Source organism: Heterocephalus glaber, unplaced genomic scaffold (assembly GCF_053883595.1).
Source record: "Heterocephalus glaber isolate CG9 unplaced genomic scaffold, H.glaber_assembly_v1.0 deba00001497, whole genome shotgun sequence".
Lineage (NCBI taxonomy): Eukaryota > Metazoa > Chordata > Mammalia > Rodentia > Bathyergidae > Heterocephalus > Heterocephalus glaber.
The window spans coordinates 456,516-481,832 of record NW_028258320.1 but is presented as its reverse complement, the minus strand read 5'-3'; the positions used below and the strand labels follow the sequence as shown (position 1 = coordinate 481,832).

Sequence of the window (25,317 nt, the reverse complement as noted above, 5' to 3'; positions counted from 1 at the left end):
ACACAGAGTAAAATGCAGATTCCTTCATGGCCTGCAAGGTCCAGGCAGTCAGACCCCACCAACACTCTGCCTACTCCTGTGCTGCTCCTCCCTCCCCCTGACGCCTGCCACTAAGCTCCGAACACGCTGGCTCCTCTCGGTTCCTGGAACTATTCTGGACCGGCTGTTCCTGGTTCCTGAGAGTCTCTTCAACCTTGTCCTCATCCCAGCCCATGACTAAAGCCCCTCATCATTCCAGCCTTGGCTTAGTCACACCCTGAAAGGGCCCAGGCGGTCCACCACAGCACAGTCACTGGCCCCTCTTTACCTCAAATAAAGGGAGGGGTTCTGCTCCCCCCCCCCCCCTTGCTCCTACTGACCCACAAAACAGTGACTTCTCTCGAAGAAGTATGGAGTACGTTTTTGGTCTTCTCTAAACTCAGTTCTCTAAACTGGCTCGCAAGTGGGGAAATGCGCAAGGCTCAGAAGTGACGCGGCTTCTTCAACTCCCCACCTCCAAGTGTGCCCGCCTCTAAGGGCGCCTTCTCCTCTCCCCGAGCTGACTGAGTGTGCAGGCTCAGTTCACTGAGGCAGGTATTTAAATAAGCCCGCCTGAATGACCCGTCCATGCATGCCCCACACCAGCTTTCCCGGAACAAAGTACATGTTTTTATCTCTATTTGTCTCCATTATCTACCACTGAAAGGCAAGCTAGGATTCATCAGTACCCTACAGACCCCAGCAATCACAAATTATAGCATACATTTACTTACCATCCAGTAAAGCGGTTAAATATCAGCAAGGCTTTAGAATCGGACTACCTGGGTTTTAGTTCCAGTTCTGCCACTAATAGCTGTATAATCTTGAAGGATTTAATTAACTTTTTAAAAATCTCATATATGAAATGAAGGTAATATTTGTATCTAATCTGTAGGGAGTCTGTTAGAATTAAAGGTGATAACTTTTATGGCAGATTTGGGAAACAACCTGATCCATGCTCAAGCTCGAGTATTAGATAATAATGTCTGCCTTTCCTACCTGTCCTAAGCACCTCAAGGGCAGCAAGTTGACCCATTTCATTGACTGCCATAGTACAGAGGAATTAGTATATGGCCTAGACTGTGGTTCATTAACAAAAGCTAATAACGCAGCTATTTCAAAATAAGAAAGAAAAATGTCATCATTTAACTACCACTTTTCTAAATTCAATAGTATTCAACAAGAAATTTATATGAATGCTTAAAAAGTAACATTACTGAGCGCTTACCATTGCTAGGCACTGTTTTTAAAAATGGCAGAGCTGATATTCAAATCCAGGTGATGCGCTTCAATCATGAACTTTCAACCCCTGTCCCACAGTGGATAAGCAGGCTCCACTCTGCTCACAGTTCAGCCCGTGTGAAAGTTGTTCTAGTAGCACAGGCTGCTTCCTACTGTAACTACTGTTCTTCACAAAGAAATGATATTTTCCATCTTAATTAAACTCAGGATAGAATAAAAAATACTTCATAAGAAACAACTTCCACTTTACCTATACTACTTAACCTTGGCTAAGTTTTCATTCCCTAATGTTTTACTATTCTTTGTGAACCTAAAAGTCAATGATGAGGGCTGGGGATTTAGCTCAGTGGTGCCACCGCCTGCCTCGCAAACACAAGGTCCCGAGTTTGATCCCCAGTACCAATATATATATATGAATTTGGCCTTTCAAATTTATGTATAAAAATATATAAGATGGTTTCAAGAGTTGGGTTTAAAATAATAAATGTCCATTAAAATCTGTTTACAAGAACAAAACCAGAAACTACCTGAACATTCAACAGGGAATTATTTAAATAAATTAGGGCAGGGCCGGGGATTTAGCTCAGTGGTTCTGCTGCCTGCCTCGCAAGTGCAAGGTCCCAAGTTCAATCCCCGGTACCAAAAAAATTATGGCATATTTTCATGCCCTATATATTGCAACAATCAACAAGAACCTCCATATAGCTATGTGTAATGTTATATTATTTATGCCAAAAAGAACAAGTTTCAGAAGTAAAGAATGATCCTATCTCTAGGAAAAAAAATCTGTACTCTTACATGTATACATACCTACTAGAAGAAATGTCTAGTGAACTCCAAACTTTTAACTTATTATATATTTCTATTCTTTGATTTTTTTTTAAAGTGAGCTTACATCTTTTAATGAGGTCATTAGTAAAGTTAAAAGCATAAATCATCTTTGTTTTTGTCAAAGAGGTGCTCTAATAAAACCACATTAACAATTATATTTCCTTCAAATGATGCTCGCGTGACTATAATAATAGTACATGAATTTGTATTCTGTATCTCTAAAGCATAAGTATTTTTATTTTACAAACAATTTTTTTTGGGGGGGGTACCAGGGATTGAACTCTGGTCCTTGCGCTTGCACAGCAGGCAGCAAAACCACTGAGCTAAATCCCTGGCACAAACAATTTTTAAATCTGTCACAATAACTTCATTGAATATATATCCAATTACATGATTATTCTTATCGATAGGCATTATAGCCATTCCATTCATATTCTCTCTCTTTCTCTCTCTCTCTCTCACACACACACTAATATAAATACAAGTATAATAGATAACTCCATGCACACTGATCCTTCCATAATTGTATGTTTCCCTTAGAACAGACTAATATTTACTTCAAAGGACAAACACTCTCACCTTTAAAACACTCTTACTTGCAAAAGCAGGAACTGTTCAAAGAAACTGCTGTCTTCTTTTGTAGTTGGCAATCCCTATAGTAAAACCCCAAAGCAAGGATATATGATCCATCCCTGCCCCACGCCAACTCCTTAAGCAGTTAAATGCTCTCTATCTTCCTGTTTCTACCACTAATCAAAGCAGTATTTGGAAAGGGAAAAGTACACATTTTGTCCTAAATTGCAAATCAGAGTTACCAAAAACATAATTCCTTAAAAAATGTTTTTTAATTTGATGAAGTAGTTATATTTATTTTCGAAGGGAGGAAGGAACCAAACAATGGTCGGAAACATTAACAAATCCCTTATGATCATGTATCTAGTATGCAGTTAGCGTTCAAAACTATGCCTAACTTCAATGTTCCTTCTCTTCCAGGACACAAGCTGGGCTGGGGAGGAGACTACTGGTTTTGCCTTTCATGATTCACTTACCAGTATTACCAGTTGGGAAGATACCTACCTCTTAATCACATTTTTAAAACTAGTACTACAAGTAGACCTCATTTTCATGAACAGCATCATAAAATGGAATTATCTTTATGATAATTAGGTTCTCTAACTAAAATGCAAGTTGCATTATTTAAAAAGTTTTTCTCCCAACTATGAATTTACACAAATCTTCCAAAGTTATAAAATTAACTCACATTTTATAAAATGATTGATATGATAAAAACACACACACACAAAAAAAATATAAAATTTATAAAAAGTGATTATTACAATATCAGGATGTCAATGTCACTCATTTAACTGCTGATTGTAGATCCAATGCCCAGAACATAATAATATTCATTAAATAAAATTGAATGTTTGTTGCCAGGTGCAGTGACACATACCTGTAATTCCTGCTACTCAAGAGGCTGAGGCAGGAGGATCAAAAGTCCAAAGCCAGTCTGGGCAAAGTAGCAGGAATCTTTTTCAAAATAAAAATGAAAAAGGGCTGGGAATGTAGCTCAGTGCTCCCTGGCTCCAATCTCCAGTACCGAAAGAAAAAAAAAAAAAAATAGCCTTGTTATACTTTCGTAGTTGCCTCAATTCTGCCATTCTTCTCCTCCAAAATCTGTCCTACTGGGGTTTGAAATATATTCTAATATAATTTTGCTTAACTTCTAAATTTACTTATGTATATATTACATTACTCTACAATAAATTTAAAGCAGCCTGGGACTGCACAGATGTAATCTGACAAAACAGAAAGTGACTAAAGGAGAAAAATAAGATAAATAGGAAAGAAGTAAGAAAGGCTATGGATGAGGTTAGCATATACCATGAGGCCCTTGCTAAATAAATATCCATTAGAGATGGACCTCAAATTGGGCCCCGAGCCCATGACGGCTGTCATGAAAGAGGACACAACACACAAAGTTAGGACATGAGTCACAGGAACCGTACAATAAATACAAACCAGGTGCTCAGGAGCACTGAAGAGAGGCATAATTATTCCTATAATAAACCAGAGAAAAGTTCCTCCAGTGTGTGTTTATAAAGGAGATATTGTATAATGTGGTTAAAATGCCCTAATCATCATCATTCAACATCTTTACAAAAATATAATAGTAGGTTTCAGAGGTTCTCTTCTTAGGGCATCCAGCAGTATAGACTACCATCATGAAGCCAAAGTCCCAGGGTTCATTATCAGTACGAGGGAGGAGTACAAACCAGCTACGGCAGAGGTAATCCAAAAGGACATCTGAAATATGTTCAAAAATTAGGTAATAAAAAAAATTGCCTAATAAGCTCTGTAATCCTCAGCTAAATCTCCCAAAGACAACTGCAGCGGTCCACAGAGCTTGGGTGGGTAGGGGAGCAGGGGGAGTAGGTGTCTATGCTCTACGACTGGCACTGGCTTGCAGGTTTCTTGAGCTGTAAGTGAAGGTAGAGCGACTGGCACCGTGACAGTCAGCTGTGGGGAGAAGGGACATGAACTCTTGAGAAGGGGGCTTGCTGCTTCAGTGCCAGGCCTATGAATGGCGGGAACACAAATGACAGCACCAAAAGTTTCCTCAAAGTAACAATTTGGGTTCTCCCCAACAGAATGAAGAATAAGCCGTCACCTGGCAAGATTCAGCGATGTGCAGGGATCATTAAGTGATCTTACAATTTCTTTCAATGGTCACAGATGGCTTCTCTAACCCCTGCTGATACTAAAGGACAAAAGAACCCTCAATAATGATTCAGCTAGGGGTGGGGAATAGCATGGTAGAGAGTTTGCATAATATTCATGAGGCCCTGGTGTTGTATCCCTAGTGGGGCAAATAATCATCATCATCATAATACACAATAATGGTTAAGAACATAATTTTATTTTGGGAAATTAATGGAAATATTTAAATACATTAAAATCTGTAGTTATTCTGAAGTAGTAAAGCCTCATTAGTACATCAAGTTCATTAAAATATCTAAGTGTGGAGAACTAATTTTTAAAAGCATGACATCTCTTCTCCAGATCATACAATTTTAGGCTTTTATCTGACTGAATCCAAGATAATCGGTAACAGCTTTCAAAACTTGCCTTCTCAATAACTAAGCAGTTCAGACTAACTTGCAACTTTCTCCTTACCTGTAATGCCTGACACAAATTTCAATAAATATCACACTGGACATATTTTTCTACACAAATCTTACTATGTTACAGTAATCTACTTTTTCTTCCCGTTTAAATTCAGATGAAGGGGTGTGGCTCATTGGTAGAGCACTTGCCTAGAATGTGAGAAGCCCTGGTTTGATCCCTATGCCAAGAATAAATAATTAGTTCGGGTAAATGTGCACAAATCACAGTACTTCTCAGGAGGATGCTCTGCCTCTCCATTTTGGAAATAATGTCAACTTATAAATGTCAACAAATAAAGGCAACTTGCAAAAACTAGAACTAAAGTCTCGACTGAGGAACCTCAAAATATATTGTCCAGAGTAGCAGGAGATTTAAGATTGACTTTAAAAATTTCTAATAAAGCAAGGTCCCAAGTTCGATCCCTGGTAACAAAAAAAAAAACAAAACTAACATTCATTATAGTTTTTGTTTTGCAGGCCAAACCATCAGCACTTCACCACTGAGCTACATTCCAGCTCCCATATTCCCAACATTTGAAATACAGTTATCTTTCTTCTACTCTCTTCACTGCCTCTCAAATTCTTTAACATCTATATATTAATAATGTATTAAAAATTACAAAATGATGGGCAGAGTGTGGCTCAGTGGTAGAGTGCTTGCTTAGCACGTGTGAAGTCCTGGGTTTGATTTCCAGCATCAACGAGGAAAAAAAGTTCAGAATGATTTGACTAATTCTCTCTCTCTCTCATTCATTCATAGTACTGGGGACCTCAAGGGTGCTGTAGCACTGAGCTATACCTCCAACCCTTTTAAAATCATTTTACATTGAGACAAGGTCTCACTTGCTAAGGTGCCCATTCAGGACTGTAACTTGCAATCCTCCTGCCTCAGCCTCCCTCAGCACTCAATTTCAGATAAATGTTCTTGTGCCCAGCTTACATATAGTAGCCTTAAATGGAATTTAGTTTCTTAAGATACAGTTTTCACATCAGCAAGAACATAAAATGTTACCAATATAATTGTTACAAGCACATCCAATCCCCAGCTTTTCAATTTCCAAAAATCCCTGTCAAAGAGACTTAAAACCTAAATGACAGTCAACAAATCTTATTAATAAGTAGCCCCCAAAATAAAGAGCCCAAAATGGAAAAAAAAAAAACCAAAACAGCAGTTGATCACTATTTGTACAAATTATGGTTCAAAAACTGTTATGTAGGGCTGGGGATTTAGGTCAGTGGTTCTGCCGCCTGCCTCGCAAGCGCAAGGACCCGAGTTCAATCCCCAGTACCAAAACAAAACAAAACAAAATGTTATGTAAGCCAGGTATTTTCATGAAAATCCATTTAGATAGGAAAAAATATTTGTGGTAAGAGTTACCGGGGACATTGTGGGCCTGAGGCGATCCAATTTCTGCTGCAAAAGTATCTAAGCTAGTGCAGCAAAAAATGTTCACAACTGCTTCAATTTTTTCTAGGGATAAAACGAATATTCGAGCAATGTAGAAATTCGCTGACATATACAATCTAAAAATCCAATTAAAATGTGAAGTGCAATTAATCTTTATTGGTGCAAGTTCCATTTGAAAATACAGTAATTCTACACAATATTTCTTCATTTAAAACCTACACCAGGGGCTGAGGATTTAGCTCAGTGGTTCCGCCGCTTGCCTTGCAAGGACAAGGACCCAAGTTCGATTCCCGGTACCAAAAAAAAACCTACACCAGTAACAGTTAACATATTTCTTTGATTGTCATGTGACGTGACATACTTCTGCACTAAGAACAACGGCCAACTCATATGACTGCAAAAATACCACACATGGACTGTTTTTCTAAGAGAGATTATTTTCCAAAGATTCATTACAATGTTATCCCGATGGGCTCAACTTCTCTAAGTTTGCATGCTTTAAAATTTCAATGACAATTTTTTTAATTAAACAACTGTTAATGCCTTTCAAACCAATATGGAAGAGTAAACAGACTAACCATACGCTGCGCTGTAATTGTGTAGTACTAACCTGCTGCTACAATTAAAAGTCCTTTATAGCAAGTGTTTATAGGCTTCATACCATGTTACAAATATATGCTCTGAACGTGACTACATATGCACACACCAGGCATTAGTGTCTTCACTCAAGTCTGTAACTCTCCACCATATACGCCGTGCATGCATTTTTGTGGTAACACTTAGTGTGTTAGCTATCTGATCTCACTCACAGTCTTCAGGGTTAGGGATTTGTATCTGAATGGTTCCGGCTCATCACCTGTCACAAATCTGTAGGCAAAATCCCGGCCAGAGCAAAAGCCACCTGAAAACCTGACTGAGCTGGAGGATCCCCTTCCAAGATGGCTCACGGTCACGGCTGTTGGCAGGAGGTCTGTTCTCCGCACGGATGGTTTTTCTGTCCTCCCAACATGCCAGGTGGCCTCCCCTCAAGCAGAGGTTCTCAGCAGGGGGCCATTTTGTCCCTCAGGGGACACCGACAGTGCCTGAAGCACTTATGGCTGTCACGACTGGTGTGTGGGACGCGCTACTGGCATATGGCAGGAGAGCAAGGGTGCTGTGAACACCCTACCACGGATAGGACAGCCCCACAGCAGTGAATTATCTGGCCCCAGTGCCAATTAGTGTCAAGGTGGAGAAACTGCTCTGGAGCAAGTGATCTCAGACCAAGGGCAAGATAGGAAGCACATGTCTTCTTGGAACTATCCTCCCAAGCCACACTCCATCACTGCACCCACGTCCTATGTATCAGAACAGAGAGTCACCAAGCACAGTCGCCAGGCAAGGGAAGGGAATTGAGCTCTACCTCTAACGCCATCGCATCAGCATCTCCGTTCTTTTACTGTAGTACAGAGGGTCCCAAACTCATGACCGTGTGAGGGTGAGGACTCAGCAGAAACTGGACTTCACAGTTGAACTGTGATCTTCTCCCAGGCTCCTGACAAGTGGCACAACACTCTCTCCTGATGCTGGGCAGCAGCAGAGAACCACAGCCCCCAGCCAGCCAAGTGAACACGAGGGTAAACAAGCCACCCTCTGCTGGGCGCTGTGTTGCTAAGCTCTGGTGTTGGATTGATCAGTTGTATTAAATGTAGTGTATTTTTACTTAATTATATTTTCAATTTATGATGGGTTCATTAGGATGCAATGGCAGTGTAAGTCAAGGAGCACCTATACTACCATTTTCAAGGTTATCTCACTTCTGGGTACTAGATAAGAATCTGTTTATTGCATCCCCCCACCCAAAAAAGTTAAAATTTCATTTAACAAAGCTACTTTTGTATTCTAGTGAATGGTCTCTGCAGTATTTTGATGATCTGATCTTAATAAACTTTATTGAGTACAAACACAGTGTGATGGAGGGAAGAGTAAACCAACAGTTATAGGACTTGAGTCCAGTTTTGCTTTTGGCACTTCCTAACAGGTGACCTCGGCCAAAGCTTCCATAGAGCTGCTTCCAAATCCATAGGACAAAGATGTCACCAGCCCTGCTTATCCCACAATACTGTTTGAAGGCTCGACTAAGTATGTGAAAGTGCTTTATAGACTATATAGAAGAATGTTAAACACTCCGCGTCAAAATGAACATGCTAATCTAAAATACTTCCATGTGTGTTTGCAGCTTCTAGCTGCTTTTCCCATAGTGAACTCCCAATATACATTCACATCTCTTACTCTTGAACTGGAGGTTGAGTATATCTCTGAAGTAATAGAAAAACAGACAGATTATTAAAATATCCCTGAGAGCCAGGGATGTAGCTGTGGCACATGCCTGCCTAGCAAGCACAAGGTCCTGAGTTCGATTCCCAATAATGGAAACAAATAAATAAATAAAATATACCTGAGGCTCCCAATACTTAATGATTTGTCAATCTTTGGATAACTATGCTATGTGAAATATAGTTTCTACAAGTTAAAATACACATTTAGTCAAAAATTCTTAGACAGGATCTAAAAACTACCACAACCAGCAACACAACATTGCCAGTACTTTAGACACTGACCATTATTCCCATATGTATTCTGAGCAAATTGCTCCAGGCTCTTAACAAGCAGCTCATTCGCTTCCTCCCATCCATTCTCTCTGCATGTTCCAGCCAAACTGATTTTAAAACTTTTCCTTCTATTTACAACTCAAGAAACTATAATAGCCCTCTACTGTCTAACGTACTTCCACAAACCAGAAACACCACCGGCTCTCTAAAAACGCAACTGCCTAGTCCTCCAGGCCTAACTCTAACTCCTGGGCATAGAATCCAAGCATCCACATGTTTAGGACTTCCCCGAGTGATCCTGAAGCAGAACCAGAGTGAGATCCACGACTGGGCCAGTCCACTTGAGACATTCTTGGTGTCCACCCAGTCCTTTTCCTATGTATCTCCTTAGGCTATGTTTTCTCCCTTTATTGGAAAACTTCTCCTCCCCGGTTCCCCAAACACTGTCCATCCTTCAAATCCTTCCTCCTCCATGAAACCATTCTAACAACTCTAAACCACAATGCCCCCACTTCTGCACAAACACCACAACCTTATATACACGGTTCACTAATACTTTGTCTTTTTTTTTTTTTTAATGCACACTGGTGGGCATTGAATCCTGTATGACAGATGATCAACAAGTTTCCATCACTATGGTAAATCAACAATATAAACATAAATGTATACTCCCACACACTTCAAACTTTCAAATGATGTTGCCTTGATATCTGGAGTTATAGGAATTTTCAGGTAATTGGTTCATTCTCTGATTGCAATTTTCATGCCCTCGGTCATTCATCAGTGCTAATGGTAAGAGTCATTCCATTATCAGCTTCTCATAATCTAAGGCTGAACCAACAGGTATGTAAAGTCCATTCCAAGGGAAATTAGTGTCTTCCAACAGCATCCTTAAGAAACGTGTAGAGAAGTAATAAAGAAAAGCATGAAACATAGCATTTTGATAGACATGGAATCCACAAGTTAGACATTCTTGAGATTAGATTAAGATGAATAAATATGGAAACACGTTCCATGAACAAGTCCACTGTTGAGACTGTATCAGGTAATGAATTCAAATACCATGCACAGAAAAAAAAAAGAATCTAAGAATGGGTTATGGAGTAGAAAAAAATAAAAATTAGAAAACTGACTGAAAGATGAAAGGAGCTGGGTGTGGTGGCGCATGCCTGTAATCCCGACACCTGAGGCGAGGGAGATCACCACAAGTTCGAGGCCAGCCTGGGCTACATAGTGAGCTTTCTCACTCACTATAGTGAGTTTTCTCACTATGTAGTTCTCTCACTATCTCTCAAAAAAAGAGATGAAACAAGACAGAGAAAAGGAAAAATCAGAACAGAGTACTTTAAAGAAGCGGTAAAAAGATATAAAACACAACATTAAATATTAAAAGTTGCATACTGTGACACTAAAGTACTATGCCACTGATAATTTAGGAAAACTGCAATGTATCTGACAAGGTACCAGTACATGTTGTGTCTAAATGACACAAACTAAAACAAGAATGAAACTGAACTCCCTCGGTGACTGCTACCTGCGATCCACAATTACTACTGTCTAATGTTTTTAAAGCTTAGGAAGAACTTTCAAAAATGCAGGTAAGATGAATTTATAATACAGAGTACTACTCTTGTTTCTTAATTTCATGCAATTTTTTATGGCTTTCTATGAGCATTATGGGTCTAAGAGCTTGAAAGAGCTAGATACTGAAACAAGAGAGATGGGCATGGAAAACACACAGAAGAGACACCAGGGAAAATATGACCTACCAACCTGGACTTCATGCTAATGCCCTAAAATAGTTTTCCTTTCCAGAAACATTCAAAAATCCTAAAATGGGTCACATAATAGCGAAAAAACAAAAACAAACAACCCCGCAACTGTTCATGAAAATCTGCTCTCCCTCATCCGTCACTAGCTGCTTCTCAGTGCCACCAGTGACTCGCCGTATAAGCTCTTCAAGTTCTCCCAAAGGCGACTCGACTTACCAGGCTGTATCCAGGGCCCTGCTCACCAGGAATGCTGTTGTTATCCTGGAAGTTATGAAAATATGTGGCAATGTCTATAAGACATTTTTGGATGCCCAAACTAAAAATCGTTATTGTTATCTTGTGAGTAAGAGACATGGGTACTGCTGAGCATACGCACAAATCAGACCCTAAGAAAACTATCATCCCACCCGAAATCCCCACAGATTAAGTAACACTACGCTGTGTTCAGGAATATAAACACAACTTTGTAAATTCTCATAGTACTCGCTGCTTGTTCTCTTGCTAATTTTTCCCTTCTGTTCTAGCATCAATATGACTTCATACCAAATCGCTAATTTCAAAGCAGAATCTGAAAATGAGGCAAATCAAACTTTGTATAATATCAATTTAAGGGGGTGACAGAAGAAATATATTCAATATAAGATGCCAACACCAATATTTCACTACAGTGTAATAAAATGATCATTAGGGAGTCGTGCTTTATTATACTGAATGAGGAAGATAACTAAGATTTCCATCAGTATCTGGTAGCCTGGAATTGAAACCATTTGTTCAAAAGCTTAAGTTCAAGAAGGTTCAAGCTAGCTAAAAGCTCTAAATAAAAGATTTAACAGGGAAGGAAAAAAGGAAGTTGCTACTGGAGATATGAAGAAGAAAGCAATTATTTCTGGGAATCAAGTTCGATCTACTACAGGGATGAGGAAATACAAGAAAGATAGGTCCAGTATGCACTTACATAAGCCAGACACCTCAAAGCTTAGTGTTACGGGAAAGAGGACAGGATTACAGCACACAGTTTGTAGATGAGAAGACTGTCAAGGCGGAGACCTGAGGCACTCGCCAAAACAGTCAGGGATGGATGGGTGAAGGACCTTTGGCAGAGGACCTACACTCTCACCATCCTTCTCTCCTCCTGCTACAGCCTCCCTGAGCCCTCCACCGGTCAAACAAAGTTCTGGCCTTCAGCAGTCACACACTTTCTAGATCTGTGTCATCAGATGGAAAGCTTTTCTCAGAGATTTCCAAAGCATGTCCTTGCACAGTTGCCCTGTATGTTCAAAGTGACCACTACTTCACTAAATTTGAGAGACACACAGAAGAATTTTAAGATTTCCAGTAGTTTGAGATGACAACTTAAGTTAAAAGACAACAGAAAAGCTAGCAAGGACCTCCCAAACAATCTGGGTTGCTTCCTACTTTTTTCATCTTCATAAACCTAATATTGACGGCAGTGCCTAGCACTGGCAATATGAAATGAACGTACAAAAACAAAGGGGGGCAGGATTTAGCTCAGTGGCACCGTGTCTGCCTCGCAAGCTCAAGGTCCTGAGTTCAATTCCCTATACTGAGAAAAAAAAAGGAAAAAGAAAACGAAAGGGGCAACCTTTTGTGTGGTGTTTTTTTTTTTCCCTTTGCAAGGCTATGTGTTGTGTGATGTCTACACTCTGGACTTAACGCTGTTTAATTCTTTTTTTTTTTTTTTGATACTGGGGATCGAACTCAAGTCCTTGCGCTTGCACAGCAGGCAGTGAAACCACTGAGCTAAATCCCCGGCCTCCTTTTTAAATTTTTAAAAAATTTGGGCCAGGGATTTAGCTCAGTGGTTCTGGTGCCTTCCTCGCAAGCACATGGTCCCAAGTTTGATCCCTGGTACCAAAAAAAAAAAAATTTTTTTTTAAATTTTATTAGTGAGCTGGGGATTTAGCTCGGTGGTTCCACCACCTGCCTCGCAAGCTCAAGGTCCCGAGTTTGATCTCTGGTACCAAAAATAAAAAAATTTTTCATTAGTACCTGTTTACAGTACATAATGGACTTAATGCTTTGAAACGAAGTAAATGCATGCTTCTGGGCATGCACACTCACCTCCCTTTGTCACAGCACAGTGTGACAGTACCACCAAGGCCTAAAGAAGGAGGTTTTGAGGAAAACAAGGAAATCTGTAACCACATCATTCAAAGTTAACAGGAGCCAACATGTTCAGGGTCTAGAGTTAGTCAGACAGCAGCAGGTCTAGACAAAATAAACATTTGTTCTATTACCTTTTTGTTATGTTTCCATGGGAATCTATGTTTGCAGGGAAACTTAGTTTCTACAACCAGAGGACAGAGCTTACAGTAAAAGGGGGACAGCTCTGATCAAAGGCAGAGGGATCAATAGATAGTATAGGGTTCATAAGGTCACCCATCTGTAATATCTTTCAATCTGTAAGACCCATGGAGACAACAGAAAGGTCCTTAGGGTCTCATAAGTGAGACAGCACAAGGAGCAACAGTCCAACCTCTACTAAAATCTGTTAACAAAGGAAACTTGGAGGAAAGCAAAGCAGATACAGGGCCAAGTAAAATAAATAAATGAGACTGTAAATGACTTTTAAAATATGACCCAATGGGGGGAAGGAGAGGGGGGAGATCATATATATTAAGTTATTGATAGTTAGTCTGGATTACCAAAATCACTCTTCAGCCCTGCCCGCGGCTGGAAGGCCGCAGCCCTGGTCCCCACCCACATCCCCCTGCCTCCTGGCTCCCCGAGAAGCCAACTGTGCAGCCCACCAGCAGGCCCTGGGACCGGTGGAAGGCAGGCAGCACCCTGGGCCCCGGGAGCAGTGGCCCCTTGACCACCTGGGCTTTGCCATCGCCACCCCCCCATGCCCTTCTGCCATCTGCTGGGACAAGGAAACCAAAGGATTCTCCCCACTCCCTCTCCCCACTTCCCTTACTCCCCAGCCAGCCCAGAGAAACACTGCCCAGACCAGAAAAGACTATTGAAAGATGATTTATTTTATTTTTCTCTGACCTTTCCATCCTTGGGAACATTTTTTAAAAATTTTTTTAAAAAGACAAAATTGACCATTAAAAAAAAACCAAAAGTAAAATAAAATATGGCCCAATAGTAAGAAAAACCTACAAGCCAAAGGAGTTAGAATCTAACAACCTGTCAGCAAGCTAGTCTTCGTTTTGGCAACAAAAACCTGGAAAAGTAAAGTAAGCCTATGCAATTTAGAAAGGCGGAACGAGGTACACCGGATTTCTAGGGACCAACAAAAATACTGGCTCAGGAACTCTGGGGCTGCTGGGATGGGCCGTGGGTGTGAGTCAGATCTCTGCACCATCCGTGTCTCTCTCTCTCTCTCTCTCTTCTTTCTTTTCTAACCACAAATAGCACCTGTAATGGCTAAGGGGCAGAAATGGGACGGTACAGGCCCCACAGCAGAGCAATGTTAAAGCCTGACTAGGACAGTACCTCTCCTCTGGCCATGACCCTCTGTGGTTCCCCTCCTCGCTTAGAGTAAAAACCACAGTACAAAGGCAAATAAGACCCCAAAGGATCCCTGCACAGCTGCAGCTCTTGCCCTTCACTTCTCTCCTAGTATCTGGCCCCTGCTTCATTCAGCTCTGGCTGTCCTGGTCTCCCAGCTATTCCAGCACAGGGCCTTTGCATTTGCGAATCCTGCAGCCCAAGATTCCCTACCTTCCCACCTGCTCAGGTGTAGCCAGGGTTCTACACCACCTCCGCTGGGTCTTCAGGCAATGGTCACTTACCAGTGAGGTCTACTCTGCAAACTGCCTGTACGTGCAACCCGGGGCTGGGGGTGCAGCTCAGTCTGACATACTGTACACTGTACTTGTGGTTTACTTTCACAGTCATTTTAATAGTTTTTTAAGGGAGCAAGTATTTGTATTTCATTCATATGCTCCGTCCAGCACCTCTGTACACATGGTAGGTGGTGAAGTTAACTATGAAGGTAACTGGGCCAGGGATTTAGCTCAGTGGTTCCACCACCTGCCTCACAAGCACAAGGTACCGAGTTCGATCCCTGGTACAAAAAAAAAACACTATGAAGGTTACTATGTACCACACGGACTGAGGTCCTCAAGAGACAATGGACCCTCTTCATTCTCCCTTTCCGAGTAACACTCTGAAGTTCAGGAAATGGCACTAATATCCACCCATTTGTCCTAGCCCTGTCACTCACCTGTACCCTTTCCCTTCTGCAATCACCTTAGGCGTCAAGCAAGCCCAGAACCCAAAACCTATTTGTGAAGTACAGAACTTGTACCATCACTTTCTTCACTAGAATAAATTCTTCAAAGACTTAAACACTGGAAAACCGGCCAATTCTTAACACAAATGTACTCAATTTACAAAAGCACTATGCAGCTGGGTGTGGTGGCACACACCCGTAATCTCAGAGCTCAGGAGGCTGAGGCAGAAGGATCGTTGTGCGTTTGTAGCCAGCCAGGGCTACATAGTGAGACCCTGTCTCAAAAAAAAAGCACTATGTAAAAATAAAAATAAACTTCTTTCTTTTTGGTACTGGGGATCGAACTCGGGACCTTGTACTTGCAAAGCAGGCAGTGGAACCACTGAGCTAAATCCCTCGCCCTTAAAGATAAATTTCTAATACATAAAGTTTTTCTTACTCCCCCAAAATTTATTTTTTCAAGTTTAGAGATTTTTAGTTTTTGTTTTTGTCCTGAAAACCCATGAGCTTGATATCCAAATACAGAGCAACCATTAGAAGAAATCCCAAGGGGGAACCTACTTTATAGTGAAATTTTATGAGCACTAGAGTAATTAAACCTCTTAGGAACAAATCGGCTTTATACCAAATTTCATCGTAAAGAACAGAAATCTGATGTATTGTCGAAGGTCTAGAGAAGCATGGTTATTTCTCTTTACATCCTGCAATTATATAACACAAGCACGACAGACAGTGCCAACTACAAACGCACACTGAAGAATTTAAAAGCAGTAGGATTCATAATTCAGGAATTGACTATTTGTACTGCTAATTCTTTCAGAAAAAAACTAGCTGAGCAATGAGTTCATTTTTGATTTATCAACTCTGAGAAGGAGCAGACATGACGGGAATGGGTTGAGTCATCACCCTCACATTGGCTGGACAAGCGCACAGTGGGACTGCTTTCCTACAGTCAGACCTCTGTCGAAAGTGCCTAGCATCTCTTTTCTCCACAAAGACAAACTGCACAAGAGGTGGTGGCAGCATCACAGCTCAGCATCAGCCTCTGCAGGACAGGACACTGTGGAAGTGCTGAGACCCCAGACCCAAAACCAAAGTGGTGCTGACAAGCATGCCCTTCCTTTAAAGAGCAATCCAACTCCTCACCTATAAAACTGAGTTAATAGCCCTCACCTTCAGGCTGGGGGTGGAGCTCAGTGGCAGTGTGGATGCTGAGCACCAAAAATAATAATCATAATCATAAATTGAAATAAGTCAGCCTTCATAGAACTAGAGATCACTGACTGGTAACGCTTGGAATGAAAACACTTTATAAAATATAGGCCAAATCCCATATGAATGTCAGGTAACACCAACACGAAATGATGTACCCGGTGAGTTCTACTTAAGAGTCCCAGGACCCAGGAGCTCAGCACCATCTGTGCAGCTGCCCATGAAAGGCAAAGCCAACACAGATCATCTCCGAGGCTGAGCTAGAGGGAGATCCAAATCAGAATACTGGGCCTGACATGAAGAGATTAAACTGGCAGATCGAGGCCAGAGACTTAGCAGATTCTTTATTTTAAATGGAGACCAGTGGAAAACTATCACTGGAAAATGGGACTCGATAAACAAAATAGGAATATAGAACCAACTTGACCGAGCTTTTTTTTTGAGTTCGCTTATAAGTTTTATTGCATCAATAATACAAATATTTTGCATCAATTATGTCCAAATGTATCCTATTGATTGGCACAAATAACATTCTATCACCTTCTTTGCTTTTAGTTACAAAGAAAAGTAAATGGAAGAAAGATCAGCATGGAACTATTATCAACCCAAAGGAAGTAAGGGAGTCAAGAGGTCATCTCTGCAGGCCTAATTGTGATATGGCCCCTAGCTCATTAAAAAAAAAAGATTTAAAATGCTGAATTGCTATGAATAATTTTTAAAATTTAGCTTCATTTAAAAAATTGTATTTATCAGAACAATCTTGTTCCACAAGACACTTAGGGAAATCGATTTTGTTTCTTACAAATTTTGCTGTCCTCTCACTAGAAGTTTTGTTCTACACTTTATATGCTAATGATAAATACAAAAGTACACAGCCTGAGGCCTAGAACATAGTAAGCGATCCATAAAATGTTGTCCTTAAACACTGTATCCTATAGGTTCAGCACTTTATCTTAAGAACTTTCCCCACTATTTGGCAGATTTGGTATTCAAAAAATACTGTTGAATAAATGGTTGAACATGATCTGAGAGTAATTCTCAACTCTCACCTATTTTATGGCCGCCATAGCCCTATCTCCTCTAATTAACACCAAGGACTGGAAACACTGCACCCCAAAGGAAAGGCACTTAAAGTTCCTGTTTACATTTCCTCAAACTCACCACAAAGACTCTCCCCTTCTGTCCAAAACCACAAAATCAATGCTTTGCAACAACGTATTCTTAAACAATTTTGCTTCATTTTCCCCTCAGAGACAATACAGAGTTCCTTAAAACTGCAAGACTTGTTTTAGTTCCTTTTACCCTTCAAAAAAAGAAAAGAGGGGCGGGAATTTAGCTCAGTGGTTCTGCGGCCTGCCTCACAAGCGCCAGGTCCCAAGTTTGATCCCCAGTACCAAAAAAGAAAAAGAAAAAAAGAAAAGAAGGGCTGGGGATTTAGCTCACAAGTGCAAGGTCCCCAGTTCAATCCCCAGTACCCAAAAAAAGAAAAGAAAGGGGCTGGGGTGGCAGAACGCTTGCAGGTGCAAGGTCCTGAGTTCGACCCCTGGTACAAAAAAAAAAAAAAAAGACGTATTTGCAAAACCCTACAAATTCTCAAATTTCTAGTCTGACTCCTTGATCTTTGAGACTCATAGTTGGTTATCACACAGGCTGCTACTTGTTCCTTTTCACAGCTATACTCATTACAAATGGAGATAATAATAGACTTAAACGTTTTTAAAAATTTAAAATGTTATCACACTGCAGAGCAAAAAAATAAATCAGGCAACTGATACATATTTCAGTGATGTTGCATTTCTTAAAATAAAAGTCAGAGGTTCTTTTTAGGAACAGACTTCAGGTCCAGTTTACCAAGTTACACAAAAAATTTTTTGTGTCATTACAGTTACACCTCTTACGGGTATTTGACCTAAAACAGTGTCACTAACCTGACTAATCTTTTTCATCAGGTTTGGTTGCAAATTCTCTAAATCATTTGGATTCAAAGTTTCAAAAAATGTTTTCTGTCATATCTGAAAAGATGCTAACTGAAAGAACAACTTCAACAACTACAATATCAAATGAATCTAAATTCTGGTATTTTCATTCTGAAATCAATTTACATTTCTTTTTTTTTTTTGGTACCAGGGATCGAACTCAGGTCCTTGCACTTGAGAGGCATGCAGCAGAACCACTGAGCTAAATCCCCAGCCCCAATTTACATTTCTTTAAGTCAATAGTCATATATCATTTCAGTTATCTTTTCTTCCACCAATATGTTATAGGTTATATCTTAAATCCCTTTTAAAAAATGCTACTAAACCCAAAAATTCTTTCTTTGAAAAACACACCAGAAACTTAGGGGTTATCTCTCAGGAAAAGAGTAGTAAGGCAGGAAAATAAAAGGAGATTTGTCACTAAATACCTTTATAAATTCTATGCAAAGTCAACGTATTGCCTATTTTAAAAAATTAAACAAGGGCCGGGGATTTAGCTCAGTGGTGCGCTGCCTGCCTCTCAAGCTGAAGGTCCCGAGTTCGATCCAAGGTACCAAAAAAAAAAAAATTAAAAGTATTTTCAAATTCTCAGACACTGCTGGGTTCCATACCACATAAAAGTAATGCACTAAAGACACGTGGATTTTATCTTAATGCACTTCACTATAAAACTGGGCAGGAGGACAGCAAGGAGACCCAGTATCAAATTTTTAAAAAGGGAGGACAGCTGGGGGTGCAGCTCAGTGCCACAGCCTTGGGTTCAATCCCCAGTACCATAAAATAAAAATAAGGGCCTGGATCCTCTGTTCCCATGCAGAACTAGTCACACCAGAAAGTAAGAAAACTTACAAGGAGTTCTATAAAAGCTCACCTAAACTTCCTGTACTTCATGTACTGTATCATCCCATTAAGGTTTAAGCATCATTGGAAACAAAAAAAGAAAAAAGAAAAGAAAAACCTGATACTGTAACAATTAATGTGTCAACCGAAGAACAAAACATGGAGATACTTTAACAAGCTATTAAATACATCTTTCAAATAGATCTTTGAAAATTACCAAGTCAACAATATTGGACGTAAAATACTGCAAATTCTTTTAAAATGTAAACTGTCATACTTCAAAAATGTGAGAAAAATGTCAAGCGCAGTGGCATCTGCAACATAACTTAAGCAGCTTGAACAAGAAAAAGCAATATGATTTGTTGCTGGACACAATTACACAATCTCAAGCACCCAGAAGATTCTAACAAACAGGAAATGCACAATATGACTTTAAGAAACACAGGAATCACAAAGACTAACACATCCAAAAGCCTGGAATTTCTTTCAATAATAATAGTAATTTTACAGGCTCCTTTTCAAATAATGCATGCACACTAAGTACTAAGACATAGAAAAAGCAAGTTAAATCCGACACTGTTTCAGATCTGGAGCTCTCAAATTACAGTAAACCTAAAATACACTTTATAAAATCTTGAAAGTTAGAGAGAAGTTCGTACTTCGTATATTTCAGGCCTGGAAACTGTATGGCATGGATTTCATTTAAAACACACTCACGGTGTAAATTAAAGCTGGAAAATATTTCTTCCCTTCCTTTGCTCTGTCTGCTAGATCCGCAGGAAAAGCACTGCGTACCTCGGGCAATAAATGTCGATAAAGCTTCGTACAAACTCTCTATGGGGCCTTAAAAAAAACTATTCACGGAAACTGTCTCAATTAAAAAATATTTACAATACTTCCCAGCACTGTTAATAACTTTTTGATCCTGAGGGCGCCGGGCGGATCTGAACGTCTTTTGCTCCATATGAGAAAATTGTTTGGTCCAACAATACTAAAATTGAGCAGTGGTATGTGACTAATCAGCGAGGCTAGTTTCTCAAGCTCCGGTCTTCTGGCAGGCACTAACCCTGCCTTACTCCACCCCCCACCCCCACCCCGAAAAGGAAATACGCTTTCAACCGAATCGGAAACACACCACTCAAGCTGGCATGGTGCTCGCCGAGATAAAGTCGGTATTTTAAACTCTATGGGTGGCTTCTAATTCAAGTGCCAATTTCAAAAGAATGCTTCTCAAAACGGGGGATTTCGACAGAAGGCTTGCAAAAAAGTCCTTGGCTCGCCAGTTTTGTTCCGTTGACCGCAGTCTCCGGCGGCGTTTCGCCCTTCTGCTTCTCCAGGCAGCTCCCGAGCCCCAGGTGGGCGCACCCCGGGAGCAGAAGATCCTGCTGCTCGACTGCAGCAGGGAGACCTCCGGGAGCGCCCCTACCCGGTACCTGCCCCGCGAGCAGCACGGAGTGTGTGCACCACCACCTACAGCCCGCGGCGGCCCTGCGCCCTGCACACAGCTGACCACCTACCTGGTGTGTGCAAGTCGAGGGCTGCTGGCAGGCAGGGCTCAAAGGGTCAGCAGTGGCCACCCCCGGAGAAAATTCCTGCCGCCTGGCGCATCGCTGAACTCTAGGGACAGACAGGCCTGGCCCTCGGGCATGGGGGGCCATCCTGTCCCCGTGGCCCCAGGTCCGGCGACACTCACCACACAGAGCCATAGGCGCCGGAGCCCACTGGGGACAGGTTCTGGTAACGCTCGGGCACCTCCCAGACCGTCTTGTTCAGCTCCTGCCTGTAGAACTTGGGCCTCTCCTGAGACATTTTCCAGCGGCCGCCGCGGTACGAGGCGGCGGCCCTGCGGGGTCCCTGCCTGCACCCGCGCCCGCTCCCCGGTCCTCGGTGCACGGCGGGGCGGCGGGGACCCCGCGCTGGCCGCCCGCGCAGGTGTGGCTGCTGCGACCCCGCAGGCTCCCTCGCGCGGCCCCTGTCAGCTGTGGCGGCGGGACACGCTGCAGCCTCTGGAGCAAGCCCACCCAAGAGAAAGAGGACGCTCCGGGGCTCCACGCTGCGCCCGCCGCGCTCCCCCTGCACCCGCTCCGCCAGTAGGCTGCCGGCGGGCTACGCCGCTGGCCACTCGCTCCAGCTGCAGCGCCCGCTCAGGCTCCAGTGGTCGCAGTTCCAAAGCCAGCGACTGGGAGCCTCCCGCCGTACTCTCGCGAGAACAGCTCCCGGGACTCTCCGCGAGCCGAGATTTTACCCAATATGGAACCTGCCAATGGGAGGAGAGGAAGGGAGGAGCAGTTCTCGCGAGAAGAGAGCAACAGCTGGAGCCCAGAGGCACAACTCCCAGAAATTGTTCTAAGGGCGCGAAGGCCGACCTGGGAAGGAGGAGATAAAGCAGCCGCTCTTGCCGCGTGCGCCTCGCGGTGGTTGGCGAGGCAAATCCCTGGCTCCATGGAGGAAAGCGGTAGTGACAAATAGTGCCGGGAAAAGAGCCAAAAGGTCTTTGAACTGCGAGTAGTCACCAGCAGTCCAGCACCTGCTCAGCGTAAGCGGCAATTTCCAAGAAATATTTGCACTAAGAGGCAGTTCTGTCCAGAAAACCGTTGCGTTCCCATCTGTTCAAGGACAAATGGCTTGCCCTTCGGGATTCTGACAAAATCAGCCCCAGAGGCAAATATTAACCCTGCACCAAAACTAAGGTTTTCTATGCAGACTCTCCTAAGCAGTCCTTAAACTATTACGTGCAGAAAAATCACCCTGGGAGTTTGTTTCTGAAAGCCTAGTCCTCGGACCCTCAGGGAGTTTATTTGCATACGTCTGAAATAGGCTTAGAGAATGGGCAGCTTTGTGCACCCTGAGACCATAACGTTAAGGGAAATAAATCAGACACACAAGTTTAAATATCGCATGGTTTCTCTTATGTGAGAAACTCAAAGTATAATTTAAGAGCAAAATAAAGGGTTTTTGGGGTTTTTTGCAAATGGGAATGGAGTCTAGAAATGGGGGAGGAGAGGGAGGAGGTGGGAAGGGTAGCAAAAAGGATTAAGATGTATTATGTACATGTATCAACTCCCCATGTTGAATGTAATCGTTATGTACTGCAAACATGGACTAATAAAAAATTTAAAAAACAATGTATCTTTAGGCTGCAGATGTAGCTTAGTAGTTCATGTTTGCAAAGCATATGTGAAGCCCTGCACCCAAGTGCTTATAATTCAGCAAAGTGTCTGCCCTGTTTCCTTTTTGAAATTAATTAAATTTTCTGGTACATTTTAGATACACAATGATCACATTCATCATAGGGAATTTATACCTGTACATAATACATCTCTAGTCTTCTTTTTGTCTCCTTTTTGAGAATTTAAAAAACCATATCCCTGGGGCCGGGGATTTAGCTCAGTGGTTTCGCCTGCTGCGCAAGCGCAAGGACTTGAGTTCGATCCCCGGTACCAAAAACAAAAACAAAAACAAAACCATATCCCTGACGGTTTGAAACTGACTCTTGCCCTGAAGAGCCATTCAATGAAAAGGATTTTAAGAGAACAGGATGGGTCTTAGGCAAATCAATTGACCTATCCCAGATCTTAGTTCCAGTTTCCAAGATTTACTGCTCTGCATTCCCACCTCATGGTGTCCTTTGTAATAGCTGTGCTAGATAATAAAAGGAAATGAGGCCGCCGGAGATTTAGCTCAGTGGTTCTGCCGCCTGCCCTGCAAGCTCAAGGACCCGAGTTCGATCCCCGGTACCAAAAAAACAAAAAATAAACGGAAATGAGCAAGGTATTGTAAGTCCATAAGTACACCCACTATTACCAACCCGTCCCTATGCTGAGTGTGTCACAATGAGCAGAAGAATTGGACCGTATCTTATTCTTCTGGAAGTAACTAGGTCCAAGCTAGAACAAGTACCGAGAGGCTTCCCCTCCTCGCCCCACCCTCGTCCCCACCTGCCTGCCCGGAACGCCCGCTAGTTCGGAGGCAACGGCTGGGGAACCGCCCGCCTCTGTCTGCAACGCCGCCAGCCAGGCCCTAGCAGTGTGCGACCCCAGCGCCTGCACTCCGGCCCTCGCTGGGGAGCCAGGTGAGCCCTGCCTCTGCGGGGGACGCCCGGGAACCCAGACTGGGAGCGGCGAGGCAGAGGTGAGTCCTAGGGAGGGAGGGGACCGTCGCCTGCAAGTCCAGGCACTCAATATTTGTGCAATGAATGAGTGAATGAAGGTCGTGCCTAGGAGCGTATCTCTACTTTGAAAGGCCACGTGGAAGGACAACAACTAGAGACCCTCTAGCAAGTAACACCTTTCAAATTCCCTTGTCTTTGTTGTAGGAGGCCCATGAATCACGGCACACCCCGTCCAACTTTTCCTCAAACCTCGGCTGTGGTTTATTTTGTTCCCTCGGGGGGATGATATCCTCTACCCCTTCCCCCTTTCTCTTCCTCTCAAACCCTATTTATGCTCTGGACCCCTCTATAAAGCCTTTTCCAACTCCTCATCCCAATAATGAGTATCTCTCAGACCCTGGCTGTTGTTATCCCACACACTGTCATATTAAGGGGAGTTGTCCACTGTTTGTGGCCGAAAAACTCACAAAACTTATTTCCAGACACTAGATGCAGTGACTTAAAGGATACTAAAGGTAAAAGCTTATGCTTTTTCTAAATTCCCAATACATTGCCAGTTAAAAAAACAAACCTAGATAGTAACAGCCAAAGGGTTATTTCTGATGGAATTATAAGTGCTTGTTTTAAAATTTTGGAAATGGGGCCGGGGATTTAGCTCAGTGGTTTCGCTGCCTGCTGCGCAAGTGCAATGACCCGAGTTCGATCTCCAGTACCAAAATAAATAAATAAATACATACATAAATTTTGGGAGTGAACTTTGCTTTCCCATGATTGCAGAGAACTTATGAAAGATGACAATGTGAGGAGAAAAATATTCTTGGGATTTAAGTAATTTTCAGTAATTTTCACATCTATTGGGGTCATAGTCAGGGAATTGGGTTGTATATTTATTTATTTATTTATTTGCATCTAAAATGAACACAGATTCTGTAAGTGAATCCACGGATGGTGAATGGAAGGATAAGGGTAGTATGGGGGGTAAGTACCTGTATTTCAACAGTGCCCCCAAACTTAGTACTGGAAGGCCGACCAAAGATAATTTGCTTAGTTTACAGAGGTCCTCATAGTCTACTTTGCTGGGCCACTTTCAGAGTTTCTGATTCAGTAGTTCTTTTTTTTTGTACCTGGGATTAAACCCCAGACCTTGCGATTGCGAGGCAGACAGCAGGTACCACTGAGCTAAATCCCCAGCTTAGTAGATCTTGGTAGGTGAAGACTTGTCTGGAAGTGTCCTGATAGTGTGCAGAACAAGTTGCTAAGAAATCGTGAAAAGCGGAATGGTGCTAGAGAAATTCCAAATAAGTCAAATAAATAAATAAATAAATAAATAAATAAATAAATAAATAAGGAAATTGTGGTTTTGCCCTTGCTGCTTTAGCTAGACATTTGATGAGTCCTTTAAAACACCTTTCCGTTTGCCCCTCCAACCCATCCCACATTTTTATGACTTGGTAGCCTCTCCCCTAGACGAGTGTAGTGTCAGTGGTCTTTGGAGGGTCTTTCTACCTTGGTCTCCTCCCCTATGTCCAGCATATTCCAATAGAACTTTCTGTAATGATGGACATGTTTTAAATCTGCAGTGTCCACAAGGAAACCGCTAGCTACATGTGGCCTTTGAGCATTTGAAACGTAGCTAGTGGGACTAAGGAGCTGAACATTTTATTTTAATTAAGTCAAACTCAAATGGCCACCATACTTCCAAAACTACTATATAGATTTAATCCAATGCTGATTGAAATTACAACAATATACTTCACAGAACTAGAGATAACAATACAAAAATTCATTTGGAACCAGAAGAGACCTAGAATAGCAAAAGCAATTCTAGGCAACAGAGATATGGCAGGGGGTATCATAATCCCCAACTTGAAACTATACTACACAGCTACTGTGATAAAAACAGCATGGTACTGGCAAAGAAACAGACCCGAGGATCAGTGGAATA

General features: G+C 42.0%; 2 protein-coding genes across 7 annotated transcripts in view; one reads left to right on the top strand and one right to left on the bottom strand.

Moving 5' to 3' along the window:
- Positions 1-21,477, bottom strand: part of Mapk14 (mitogen-activated protein kinase 14) — a 69,514-nt gene extending 48,037 nt beyond the window's left edge. For 2 of the 6 annotated variants that reach the window (XM_004846696.4, XM_021259935.2), the window contains exon 1: positions 20,955-21,444. In XM_004846696.4, the coding sequence (XP_004846753.1) occupies positions 20,955-21,070 (116 nt within the window). In that variant the 5' untranslated portion in view covers positions 21,071-21,444. Of the gene's footprint in view, positions 1-3,544; positions 3,683-19,978; positions 20,324-20,778 lie in introns of those variants that run through there. The other 4 variants (XM_087184431.1, XM_087184433.1, XM_004846695.4 and 1 more) reach the window with 4 other exon arrangements.
- Positions 21,478-21,577: 100 nt separating this feature from the next.
- The window catches only part of Slc26a8 (solute carrier family 26 member 8), a 69,462-nt gene continuing 65,722 nt past the window's right edge, over positions 21,578-25,317 (top strand). Inside the window, 1 exon segment of the mRNA XM_021259934.2 lies at positions 21,578-23,392. The gene's annotated coding sequence lies outside the window, so the exon portion shown is untranslated.